Source organism: Pteropus alecto, unplaced genomic scaffold, assembly GCF_000325575.1.
Source record: "Pteropus alecto unplaced genomic scaffold, ASM32557v1 scaffold150, whole genome shotgun sequence".
Classification (NCBI taxonomy): Eukaryota; Metazoa; Chordata; class Mammalia; order Chiroptera; family Pteropodidae; genus Pteropus; species Pteropus alecto.
Window position 1 is genome coordinate 860,236 of NW_006429686.1, and position 14,120 is coordinate 874,355.

Consider the following 14,120-nt stretch of genomic DNA (forward strand, 5'->3'; position numbering starts at 1 on the left):
TATAGCATTAATCTTCTAGAAAAGAGTAGTGACTTCCTTTATAAAGTAAGGCATATTTTCTATAGCTTGTTTTTTTTTTTTTTTTGTTATTTCTTATATCCATCCCTCTTATTTAAAAAACTCAATATCTGCCTGGCCACTGAGGTCAGTGAGTTTTCAACCCCCAATACGTAAAGTGAATATCTTTGAAAAAAGAAATGCATTTAGATACCCAGGAGAAATAGTAATTAAGATAAAAATCACAGATCATCTCTATTAGTCCCTGTTATCCATCCAACACCCAATTGTGCGAGTCTTCTAGGAGGAGCATTTTCACCCCAAAAATATTTTGGGCACTTACTATGTTCTATGCACTAGGGATACAGCAACAAATGAGGCAGGAAAAGTCCCTGTTCTCATGGAGTTTACATTCCAGTACAGGAGAAAAAACAAGAAGCAAACAAACATGTAATGTGATATCAAATAGTAATGACCACCAAAAACAGAAATAGACCCAAGTCGGAGGGAAAAGAAAATGTGATGAGTAGTTCATCAATAAATGAGTGGATCAAAAAAGTATGAAATATATATTTGAGCCTGAAAAAAGAAGGACATTCTGTTATTTGCTATAATATTGAGGAACCTGAAAGGCATTGTGCTAAGTGAAATAAGCCAAAGAGAATGAGATAAAGACTATACTGAATTATAGCATTTATATGTGGAATCTAAACCAAAAAAAGTTTAAGGCATGTAAACAGAAAGTAGAAAAGTCGTTTTCAGGTGCTGGGCAGTGGGTAAGGAAATAGGGAGAGGTTGGCAAAAGGATATAAATTTTCTTTACAATTTTATTTGTCAATTTTACCCAGTAATGTTAATTTTTTTAAAAGAAAGTGAAGGGTAATATTATTTTACATAGGAGTGTCCAGGAAAGCCTAAAAAGTAGGCAATATTTAAGTAGATACTTATATAAAAGGTGGAAATGAGTCATGGGGACATCTTGGAAAATAGTATTCCAGGCAGAGGAAATAACAAGTGAAAAGACCATGAGCTAGGACTGTGCTTAGTGAGTATGAAAAATTGAAGGGAAGCTAGTGTGTGTGATGTTCGAGGCAGATTATGGTAGAAAATGAAACCAGAAATGATAATAGATTATGTCAAGCCTTCTAGACCATGGCAATGATTTGGGATTTCATTCTAAGTGAGGGTTTCATTCAATGAGCGTTCTGTAATTGGAGGGTTCTGATCAGAAGACTATGTGATCTGACTTAACAAATAAAAGGATCATTTGGGCTACTGTGATAATAGACTGTAAAGGCATAGGGGGAAGCAGGGAGACTAGTTAGAAGGCTATTACAGTGAACCAGGCAGTTGATGCTGGTGGCTCAAGCTAGGGTGGCAGCAGTGAAGATGGGGAAAGAGGTAGGAGTCTGGTGAGTAGAGAAAAATGTCAAGGATGACTTCAAGAATTTTGGACTAAGCAGTTGGAAGGATGGTGATAGGATGGAGAAGGAAATTGGAGGATCAGGTTTATAGGGAGAAGAGATTAGGAATCCTATTTGGAACAAGTGAAATTTGATATGTCTATTAGTGGAGTTTTTGTATAGTTGTTGAATAGGCAGTTAGGTATACAATTCTGGAGTTTAGGTGGGCTAGAGATATAAATTTTGGAGTTGTCAATTAATAAATAAATGTCAAGCAAACCTTGACATGAAATGAAGTCATCTATAAAGTGAGTGAGAAGAGGGGGCCTGAACCCTGGGGAACATTAATATTTAGAGATCAGGAAGATGAGAATTAATATATCCTCAGATATTCATGATTTTGATAATTTCCTTGTAGAAGCCATGAGAGGTGGCAGTTTTACAGTATGCCTTAGTTTCTAGTGTCAGATTATTAGAAATTTTAAGGGCCGCTACTGGTAGCTTACTCATTAAAGAGAAATAGATTTATTTTGAACCTTAAATTTAACTATTTCTATCTCTACTGCCTGAATGATAGGAGTCTTATTATTTTTCTTCAAAGCAGGTTTTTAATTGTAACCTTATGTATCTTTGGTGAATTTTTTGTTTAATTTTTATCTTTTTTGCATACTCACTGCCCTGAAGACTGTAAGCCTCACACAGTCTTGGGGATCTATATCTTATTCAGCACTCAATTCCCCAGTATCTAGCACAATGGATTCTAATTACCTATTAGTGGCCAGATACTGCCCAAGTTGCCGTGGATACAGAGATGGACAGGAACAAAGTGACCCTTGCTGCAAGGTGTCTGGACATGATCAATGTCTGCCCTTCATGTAGATGGACTAAGTGGTTGCCTAGTGCACAGGAGAAATTATCCAAATTCTGTAAAATAAATCCTATTTGAACATGGTATATTTCACAACATATCATTGCCATTTTAATCTCAAAGTGACTCTACAAGTTAGATATTATTACCCCTATTTTACAGATGAGGAAACTGAGTTTCAGAATGTCTGATCAGACAAGTTAGTCCCAATGAACCAGTGAGCTGAGTCAGTGGCTGAACTAGGATCTTGTGAACCAGAGTCTGCTGACTTCACTTTCCATATTAGACTATTTTATATTTAAACCCGCCATTATTTTAAGATAGAATCAAGTCCAACAGAGTAAGAAATGATGTTAGAGAGATAAAAGCACTATTCTCAGAATGACATTTCCTTGCTTTTACTAGAGCTACTGGTCAAAGTTGAGTATTAGAGCTGGTTGTAAAATAAAAATTCCATCCTGGCTAGGAAGTACAACTAGTAACCTCGCTGCTTGAAACTGTTCTATTGCTCTATAGCCTAGACAACAAAAACACTGACTGAGAAAATTTGTCCTGTTACATTTGCAAAACCTTTTTCAGATGCACACATGCAGAAAGTATTCAGCCTTTTATAGTAATCAAGAGTTGTGGCAGAGTAAGAGCCAATCTCAGAAACTGCTCCAGCTGCTAGAGTTGTTGTCCCTATATCTGAGTTTATCTCCTTTATCTGTAAGTTTACAATTTCTTTGCCCATTAATACAATTTCCACCCCACCTGAAATCCACTCTTGAGATAGATCTCCATGAGTGCCAACTTATTTAAAAATATATACACCTGCTAAAGGCCTGTTAATACCAGGTGATACCATGAAGTATTGCTTATTTTTATTATAATAATTATAAGAATATGATATGATCCTATTCATTATTTTTCTTTATATTTTAGTCAGAGAATAAAAAAAGTGACTTTATTTCTCATGCAATAATAAAATCCCTAGTATTTCATTTAAGCAATATAAGGTGAAGGTGAAATGTAGAGAAAATCATGACCTATCAAATATTACATAACAGTTACAACCAAAGCACATTTTATCTTACTGGATTTAACACATAATATTTCATTTCATTTACCACTTCATAATGTTATAAAAGATCATAGGCATTTTAAACTAATATCCACTGCAAGAGAGATATTTTTTCCTTAAAAAGACAATGTTTAATAAAAGTTTACACTAAGTGATAACATAAGACCAGGAAACATATCTAACTTCAATAGTTACTTGGTAGCTAAACAAACCATACTCGTAGCTATAAAAACAAATACCCTTTTTACGCAGAAGAACGCTGGCATGTTTCCGTCCATTTCGGTTTTCCACATGGCAGGTATAATTTGCCAGGTCAGCCTCCACCACTGAATCAAAGATGAGTGCCAACTCAACTTCTTTTTCTCCAAGATGCTCTTTGAGGAGCCTGAAATAAAGACAGTATTCTTGGCTGAACTGGTCTGATTTGGGGAGAGAACAGCCATGCAAAGATTGCAGATCCTTACAAAGCTTGCACTGGTCTCCAATGGGTATGGAAATTCCTGACTGGGTTATGTGCAGAACCTTCAGCAAGAAAAACAAAAGATGGCTCTTGATGTGAAGATCCGATGTGAAAGGAAAGAATTGAGAAATTCACTCAGCAAAAAGAAATGTTATCATGCCACTAGGCTTTGATAAATGAAGCCAAGATAATTTGTGTGAAAAAAGAAGCAACATTGGGCTCCACATTTTAAGCCTAGCTTATGAAAACAATTTGAATTTCTGCACTAAAATCAAATAAAAATTAATTGGGTTTTTGAAGAAAAAAATCTGTAGGAATGTTGGATTTGTGTTAGAGGTTAGAGATTTGACAGCAGGTTTTGAAAGGGTAAAGAAAGGAGCCTTGAAAATAGTTGCTTTATGATAAGCAAATTGAGGGTGTTAGTGGCCCAAATATCAGTGAGAACCCTCTTCTCTACTTTTCTCCTGCCTTTTGTCCAATGCAGGTGTGTTCCCTGTGCCCTATCTTCTCAGTGGTGCTAGCCCCCCACCATGGTCCTCCTTTCTTCAGACACTGCTCCACGTTTGCTTTTCTCCTTCCCTCTCTCATAGGATAAACCCTGCCCTATGTTACATTTTCTCATAGTCTTGCTTTTTGCTTTCTCAAGTGAAGTTTCAAAGGCCTTGAATAACCAGGAACAGGTGTTCTTCACAGAGGAGTTGAGTTTCCAGAAATACTTCCTGAGGAGTGTGGGTCCCATTTCTTTGGTGAATTATACTCTCAACGATAACCATCTGCCTAAGTGAAAGTGCGTACCCTACTGACTTTTCTGTTTTGTCCTGCTTTTGACTAAAAAGAGAGCAATAACGAGTTTTAATCAATAATGGCAATCCTACCTTTAAGTTATTGGATGAGGTTCTTAAATAGACATATTCGCAAAATGTAAAAGTGGGGCATGGAAGTAATTCTCATTTTTTTGACACCTAGTTATGAATACAGAGAAGAACCCTCTGATTTACTGGCATTTAGCATAAAGTTGGAAAATACAACTGTGCTCAGAAAAAACTGTTTCCTAAGTACAGACTTCCCACTTACTAGCTCAAGCTGAATCCTTATAAAGTCATTAACTCAGTGGCACCTTAATTTAACTCTTCTTTAAATTGGTAAAAATACGTACCATATTTACCTTAACTTTCTTGTGAAGGTAAAATGGGTTAAAGTGATTTAAAATATAAATATCACTAAGCACAGGCAAAGGAATGTTATTAAATATCAACATTTCATTATCTAAAGGTAGATTGTTTACAGTTTGGCTCCTCCAAAAATATTTGCATTTACATTTACTGATACTTAAAATGGGCTTGGGTTAATCTCTTCTGGCTCTCCTTTGAGAGAAAGAAGGGCTTAAACTTGGGTTGGTGGAAGAGAGTTCCTAGAATCTGAGAATCTCTCGTATGAAATCTGAAACCCAGATTATATTCCAAATATATATGCTTTTAAAATTAACCTTGTTTCTGTTCCCTCCCAATAATATATCTGAGTGTAGATGATACTGACATCTTAAGTTTCCTTCTGCCCTTTATATTTATGTGTCATCACTGAACCAGACAAGTATAAGAATTTTCTTAACCACATTTTACTAGTAGTGTTTCTATTAAATATTTCTTCCTGGATAAAGTTATTTTCCTCTCTTTTTCCTCTCCCAGTATATATCTAATAAAGGGGAAAAATGGAAATTTACTGTCTTCATAGTTTATGTTGAATCGTACTCTCATTTTTCCCTGCTATGGGTAAATCCCAACTACACTTAATTTTTTAAGTCCTGGAAACCTGTTATAGAAGAACCTCCTATGGTGCAGAAGCTGATTTAGGTACCACATATTAAGTCTGATTTAAAGCTTCATATGTAGAGCAGCCACAGCCTCTGCCAGGCATGAAGCAGAAAGCTGATCCTGTACCAAACCCCTGCCTCTTAACTTCTAATGCAGTTTCCAAAAACAGCTCTTCATGGACTACAAGAAGAATCTGGAGAGTGGATTTCAAAAATGATCCTTCATCTGTCTATTAATATGTATGAGGTGTCTTAATTATCAGCTTTTGAAAATCTAGAGGTGGCTTGTAATTTTGGAGTTAAAGAGCAAGTTGTTGTTTATGTCTACACATCGCTCTGAAGGGCAGTTACAATTTCCTAGCAAATACTGACATATAACAATATATCAATGATTCTTTGTCAATCCTCTCATAAGTGCCTAGTTCTGGGCTAGATATTTGGTATAAGAGAAACATAAACATTAAAAGACCAGATCCCTGCTCCCAGTAAGCATTAAAACTTAACAAGGAGACAGGATCTACAGAGTTGAAAATAATTATAGACAAAATGAAGTAAAGCAGAGTGATATACTCATTATTGCAATGAGATTTCAAAAAAAGGAGAGAATTTTTGGCTAAATTAGCTGGGAAAGATATGACAAGACTCTACCTAAACAAAATGAAAAAGGGAGAGTTTTCTAGGAGGGAAGATAGAAGCAGGTTTTACAGCATGTATGAAAGAGAGATACTAAAGAGACTGGTTTTGGAGTGGAGGATACAAATGAGGGGATCTGGAATATGCTTCAAATGACTTCAGAAATACCTAATTCCAAGGATTAACATTGAAGGCAAGTTATATGTGAAAGTGAACACTAGCAAATTAAAAACATAATAAATTCAGGTGACAAATCACTACCTTCAAAAGTTTTATTTAGTTAAGACCTATTTATTATTAAGAGTAACACTAGAAAAGGTTTGGAAGTTGTCGCTCATCCTTACAACAAGTAAAAAACTGAACAAAATGAAAAATCAACTCTTCTTAGATCCATCAGACAATTGAGGTCACAGGGAACAAACTCCTGTTCCCGAAACTTGATACAGAAGGAAGTACTGAGAATCACACTGTGCTGGAGCAAAAACCTAGGAGCAGTAGCCAGTACCAGTAGAAACACTTAAATTGCAATCGATGAGTCAATGCAGACCCAGTGTAGACTAACTTGAGAGTTAAAAGCTCCATGGGATCTAATCTTAAAGATGCCCCACACTTTTCTCGGTTTTGCTCCCTGTGCCTTCGGGTGAATATCAGAGAAAGATTCTCTTATGCTTCTGGCAAGGGAAGAGGAAAAGTAACTAACATGAAATGATCCCAGCACACTCTGTTCTACTTAACAAAGGCCTGCCCTTAAGGAAAACTCTTTTACCAGAGCCTAAAAGACTTGGGTTTTACCAAACCTAGCCTACCTGAGGGAAGGGAAATATTCAATTCTAGCCCAGAAGAAAACAGAAAATCTTCTCGACATTGGTCTGGACAATTATATATATATAGTTTGCATATGATACCAAAAGCACAGTCAACAAAAGCAAGAAAAAAGACAAGTAAAATGGCATCAAACTTAAAAATTTGTAAAGTCAAACAGAGAAAGATAAATATCATATGCTTTCACTTATATGTAAAATCTAAACAAAGAAACAAGCAAACAAAAAACAAACTCATAGATACAGAGAATAAATTGGTGTTTGATAGAGGCGGGGGTGAGAGATAGGCAAAATAGGTAAAGGGAGTCAATAAATCATGGGGATGTAATGTACAGTATGGTGACTATAGTTAATAATACTGTATTGCATATTTGAAAGCTTCTAAGAGAGTAAATCTTAAAAGTTCTCACACAAGAAAAAAATCTGTAGCTATGTTTGGTGAGGGATGTTAACTAGACCTACTGCGATGACCATTTCACAATATATAGAAATATTAATCATTATGTTATACATCTGAAACTATTATAATGTATGTTAATTATATATCAATTAAAAAATAGAGTGAAAAGGTAACCTACGGAATGGGAGAGAATATTTGCAAACCATATATCTGATACAAGGTTAATATCCAAAATATATACAGAACTCTTACCACTCAAAACAAATACTAAACTAAACTAAACAAGTAACCCAATTTAAAAATGAGTAAGGGGTCTGAATAGACATTTCTTCAAAGAAGACATACAAATGGCCAACAGCTATATGAAAAGGTGCTCAACTGCACTATCCTCTGGGATATGAAAGTAAAAACCACATGAGATATCATCTCACACCTGTTAGAATGGCTTGTCAGAAACAAACAAACAAAAAGTTAAGAATTGTTGGCCAGGATGTGGAGAAAAGGAAATACTCTACACTGTAGGTGGGAATGTAAATTGGTACAGCTACTGTGGAAAACAGTGTGGAGGTTTCTCAAAAAATTAAAAATAAAATGACCATATTATCCAGCAATCCCACTTCTGGGTATATATCTAAAGGAAATAAAATCAAGATTTTGAATAGATATTTGCACTCTCATGTTCATTTTAGCATTATTCATAATAGCCAAGAAATGACTTAAATGAATGACCAGATGAATGGATAAAGAAAATGTAGTTTATGTATACAATGGAATATTTATTATTCAGCCTTACAAGAGAAGGACATCTTGTCATTTGCAACAACATAGGGGACCCTGGAGAATATTGTGCTAAGTGAAATAAGTTAGATAATGGAAAATACTGTATGATATCACTTATATATAGGATCTAAGAAAAGCCAAACTCATAGTAACAGAGAGTAGAATGATGGTTACCAGGAGCTGGAAGGTGGAAAAAATAGGGAGATGGTGGTCAAAGGGTACAAACTTTCAGTTATAAGATGAATAAGTTCTGAAGACCTAATATACAGCATGGTAACTATAGTTAATGATATTATACTTCATACTTTAAATTTGCTAGGAGAGTAAATCTCAAATGTTCTCAACATCCGCACACAAAAAATGGTAACTACATGTGGTGATGGACGTGTTAATTAGCGTGATTGTGGTAATCATTTTACAATGATTTGACATATATATACCAAACATCACGTTGTCTCCCATAAATATATGCAACTTTTATTTGTGAATCACAGCTCAATAAAGCTGAAAAAATTAAATTCAGCATTAAATAAAGGAAAGAGATTTGGTTACCTCTCACATAAAATAAAATGTCTAATTCCAATTTCCATTCATTTTAATTGGTTCTAAAATAAATTGGGTCCTTCTTTGATGTCTAGGTATCTTGCACAGTCTCTGGGTCATTATTCTGAGTATGAGTAATCATTGTCTAGGAATGATGATTGAGAATATCAGTAACAGGAGATATATGTTTTAAAAAATTCTTAAACAATCCTTTTTTCTCTTCTCTTCTCTTCTCTTCTCTTCTCTTCTCTTCTCTTCTCTTCTCTTCTCTTCTCTTCTCTTCTCTTCTCTTCTCTTCTCTTCTCTTCTCTTCTCTTCTGTGTCATTTGCTTTTTTCTTATGCCTATTAAAACCTAATAGTCAAAGACCAGGATCAAACCTGTAGTCTGACAAAATCAGATTTCTTGCCTGAATGTATTGAAGATGGGACACTCCAGAGACACTATGGATTGTTCCTTGATTGAAGGACGAAAGCATCTTTTGCACTGTTTGGTTTTCCACTGAAAAATTCTGAGGAAAGTCTAGTAAGCCTTGATAAATTCCAAATTGGTTGGAATTTTTAAGGCGGGATTGGAAGGAGGATTGACTATGGGTTGGGTACTGTTGTGAGCAGAGGGTGGCTCAGCAATTAAGAATTCCCAGCAATGTATGAAAATAGCAAAGTAGGTATGCAGTGTCACTAGAAAGAAAGCAGTAGTCACTCAAAGGAGGCAGGGTCATTATGGCTTTTTACAAATGCTATAATCTTGGGAGAAACAGTGTTTTCTACTAACTTTATAGCTGGTTTTACCTGTCTGTTCTCCCAGGCAAGGCTACTTATTCTCAGTCCAAACTAATTTCCATTTTTTCAGTCCCAGGCTTATTTTGATTCTTTACCTCCCATGTATGGAGTATAATAAAACATTTTCAGAAATTGATGATCATTGCTAGTTGTATTTTGATGAATTTAATCTAGCTTTTCTGCAACTCTGAACTAACTGCACAAGGACAGCTCTTTCTCTGTCTCTAAACCTCAGTTTTTTTTTAAATATGTAAAATAATCTGATACTATTTATCTCAGATGGCTATCATGAAAATCTCAATGTAATTTAGGATGCACAAATATCTTTGCAATCTACTGTGTAGTATAAAAACATGAAAAGAAATTATTATTATTTACTTACTATAAATTCCAGTCTAGAGCAGCTTATATCAGGGACCACATTTGAGATTGGTCATCTAGAGTCTTTTCAATAAATGAAAAGAGATAACAAATATATGTTAGGTAGGTTTTAAATAGTTTATGCGTAGGTCAAGGTTAAGACCCAATGTGGAAGTGGAACTGTGAGTATTAGAGTCACCACTTCTCCAAAAATTGTCCTTCAGATACATGGCAATTAACACTGTCCCTAGATAAATCTATTCTGCTTATAAAGTTTACTTTTCAATGAAGCCTTCTTATGACCTACAAATCCACATTCACAAATAAGTATGATAAGGCTTGAAACTTATTTAAATCAAAGGCAAAATGATTGATCAGTTTTTCTTTTTCCAGTGGGAGGATTTGAGAGTGGGGAAAAGAAGACACGTGTGTGTGTGTGTGTGTGTGTGTGTGTGTGTGTGTGTGCGCGCGCACGCGCGCGCGCGTGCGCGCTCAATTTGGGGAAGGTCAAAGCAGGTGGGTGCTTTAAAGAACTAAAAAATGTGTGGTGGGAAGTTGCCAAAACAGAGCTTATCATTTTGCTTCAGGCTACCTGGAACTTCAGTTGTTTCCTCTATGCTTTGGGAACAAACTACATATTCATAGCTTCAAATATTTTTTTTTAATTGAGGAGTTATTAAAAAGTTATTTGGGTTCTTTAAGATTGACTCATCTTATTTCAAAAATAAAATTTTTCATATCTATATCATATTCCCTTCTTTGTTAAGAGCATTTCATTCATTCAAGGAGAGGGTGTCAAGTTAAAGGGATGGAAACAAAAGGGCACAAAGTGATGGAAACAGGAATTAAGAAGCCAAAACAAAAAACAAAGCCCATATTCAACTTGTGGCTTTTCAGGAATTGAAAATAAATGAAATTATTTGCATTTTAAGAAGTTTGTCTGAAAAATCTTAAGATAAATTTAATATGTTTTTCAGGTCAAGAATTATAAAATACTTGGTAAGTTGTTTTATGATATTGTTTAAGAAAAAAAAAACATTATATATTGATAAGGAGATTTGAAAAGTGAGATTTATAATCTGAAAGTTACTCTCCATTGGGGCAAAGCAATTGCATTGAAATTTATGCAGTTTCCTTCCACAATCAGATGAAGTTCATAACCCTGCAGGCAAGCTTAAAGATTACTATTTCTTGTTTAATAGAACTGGTTCAATTTCTCTAGCATTCTTTATCAGCACTGTGGAATACTCACTAGCAAATTATGTATTTTTAATTTTCAAGCTTCTGGTAAGATTAATTAAGAGAAAGTTCTGTAAAGGTGTGTGACTGGGTTGGCTTTTCTATAATGCTTATAATCAAAGGCTATCACTTTCATGAACTCTTTTATCCCATTTTGCAAGATGTTGCCATTAAGTTTTAATGGAGGGTCAGAAATTAGGAAGTTCTCCCCTAATGATGGTTTCTGCTGGGTCTCTTCCAAATAATTGTTTGACTTCTCTGAATAGACAAGGTAGACCTTATAAAGAGCAGTTTGCTGTAATGACTTTAAAATTATAGATAAAAATAACCAAACTTGCACAATCATAGCTTAGGCTACTGTACACACAAAATTCCCTTAACATCCCTACAGATGACATCTTCTAGGGTCAGAGGAAACACTGTGATGAAATTGTATGAGATGGGCTAGCAGCTGTGAGTAGGTACTACATTTGGGTTCAGATTTCCTTAGGGCTCAGTCTCTTAACAACATCAGAGACTTAAGAGAGCTACAACAATTCTGCCTAAAAGGAAATAAAGGAGAATTTGCCAAGAGTAGAGCCTGAGGGCTTTGGCAATAAGATGCAAGTTGGGAGATGGCAAGGAACCAAGGTGGTTAAAGCAATTCAGAGAGCAAACAAATGAGTATTCCCAAACCCTAGTCAGGATTTGATCAAATATGTCAGCCAAGCTTCAGGTGAACTGCTGAATACAGAGGTTGTACTTGCTGTAGTCCAAGTGACATCATTTTATCAAACTTTTGGTAAATATTCAAGCTCTTTCTCTATGTAGATTTTTTTCAAAGAACTCTTCCTCTGGGGCAATATCAAGAGTGAAAAAGTTGTGACACATACTTCTAGGATCAAGCTGCTGCCCAGAAAACAGAGAACCTAGGCAGTGTGGCCAGTCCTTCTGCCAGATCTAATGCCTCTGTGGCAGCTTCTCCAAAAGCCAACTGATTGAGAACTATTTATATCCCTACTTCTTAGATCTACTGGGCAGTGCACTTCTGACATGGGTAAACAAAACAAGAGTTATGATTCAATTAAAATATGAAGCAAATACAATACCCCGAGGAAGAGCCATGCATCCAGAAGGAAATTTTGTTTCCAGAAATGTTTTTGAGAGAAATCCTCCTCATAACATCTTCAGCATTCTGCCATCAGAACTGTTCTATTTGAAGAAAATGTGTGGGCTAAGAAAGAATGCAGAACTTCTCTTGGTTGAACTAATGGTATGATTAGCATTTTTTTCCAGTAAGACTACTGGACTTGTTCCAATCTGTAAAGCTGTGTAAAAATCATGTAATTTCAAGAACATTGACTTTTGAGGCTAGAAGACAAAATCTAGTAATTACTTCTGTGTTAGCATAAATGGCCATAGCCTGAAGAAATTCTCTCACTCACATGAGCTACCAAATTTACCACAGAACACACAATTAATATTACAAAATGCCCAACTGTGTGTTTTATCTTTGCTGGGAATTCTTGCCTCTTAGTTTGCACTTCTCTGAAGGTGTCTATAATTAACTAGTTGGGTTTTGTGAATTTTTCAAGGCAAATTTCAGGTTACTTTCCTCCTCTGCAAATATAGGTATGTATCTTCTTTAATTAAATATAGGTATGTATCTTCTTTTATTGGTAGGGCAAAGAAAGAAGATGCAACAAAATCAAATAAACAATGACATTTTGTAGCACTTACTATCTGGTTGACTCATTTGGCTCCTAATATAGTAGCTTGAACTAGAGTGAACTGTTTCACATACATATGTTTTGTCACATGTTAATCAATTTCTGCTACAGAGTAGCAGCACTGCCTAACTTTTGTTTTCTAAATGGTATACCACTTTGGAACACAGTTTGTCAGATACTTAGGAAGTTAAATAATCTCCGAGAAGAAAAAGGACGATGGGTAAAAACTAAAGGAATCTGAATAAAGTATGGATTTTAGTTAGTAATAATATATCAATTTTGTTTCATTAATTGTAACAATTGTACTATAGCAACTTTAGATATTAACAAAATGGAACGTTGGGTATGGGGTATGTAGGACACTCTATACTATCTGCTATGAACTGAATGTTTGTCCCTCCTCCAATACATATGTTGAAATTCTAACTCCTAATGTGATGGCATTAGAGAGTGGGGCTTTGGGTGATTAGGTCATGAGAGTGGAGCATAATGAATGGAATTAGTGCTCTTGTAAAAGAGATTCCAAAGAGCTCTGCCTTTTCTGCAATGTGAGGACATGTGAGGGCACAGTGAGAAGACAGCTATCTATGAACAAAGATGTGGGCCCTTATCAGACACTGAATCTGCTGGTGCTTTGATCTTAGACTTCCCAATCTCTAGAACATGAGAAATAAATATGTGTTGTTTAAGCCACTTAGATTATCGAATTTTTGTTATAGCAGCCCGAGCCAACTAAGACACTGTCTTCACAGTTTTTCAGTAAATCTGAAATTATTCTAAACAATAAAATTTGTATTAAAAAAAGAACTAAAAAAGTTAAATGTATACCTGTTATATAATTCAGCCTCTCCATGTCTAGCTTGTTACCACAGAAAAAAGGAAACATATACAAAGATGCATACATAAATGTTCATAGCAACTTATGTGTGTAAACTAAATTTAATTTTAGACTTTAATAAAAAATAATAAGCACTTATTTGAGAAAAAGGAGCTGCAGCCCAGGAGACACAGATCCAGGTAGCAACTTAAATTGTGTCCCATCAAGACAAAGAGGAGGCTGTCTTTCATAGTGAAAGTTTCTGCCCAGGTTCCCAATTAGGTTCTTTTTATGTAAATGAGGTGTCCAAATTGTACAGTTCTGATTGGATGGAATCAATCCAATGAATGAATAACCAAGTTGTCTCTTTGTCTCTATTCATATAATAGAATACTACTTAGTAGTAAAAAAGGATGAACTACTGAGATATATATAT

General features: G+C 35.2%; 1 protein-coding gene across 1 annotated transcript in view; it reads right to left on the bottom strand.

The window, feature by feature from the left end:
* IL1RAPL2 (interleukin 1 receptor accessory protein like 2) overlaps nt 1-14,120 on the bottom strand; it is a 608,417-nt gene that overhangs the window by 33,340 nt on the left and 560,957 nt on the right. The window contains exon 6 of the mRNA XM_015597835.1: nt 3,571-3,716. Coding sequence (XP_015453321.1) covers nt 3,571-3,716 — 146 coding nt within the window. The remainder of the gene's footprint in view (nt 1-3,570; nt 3,717-14,120) is intronic.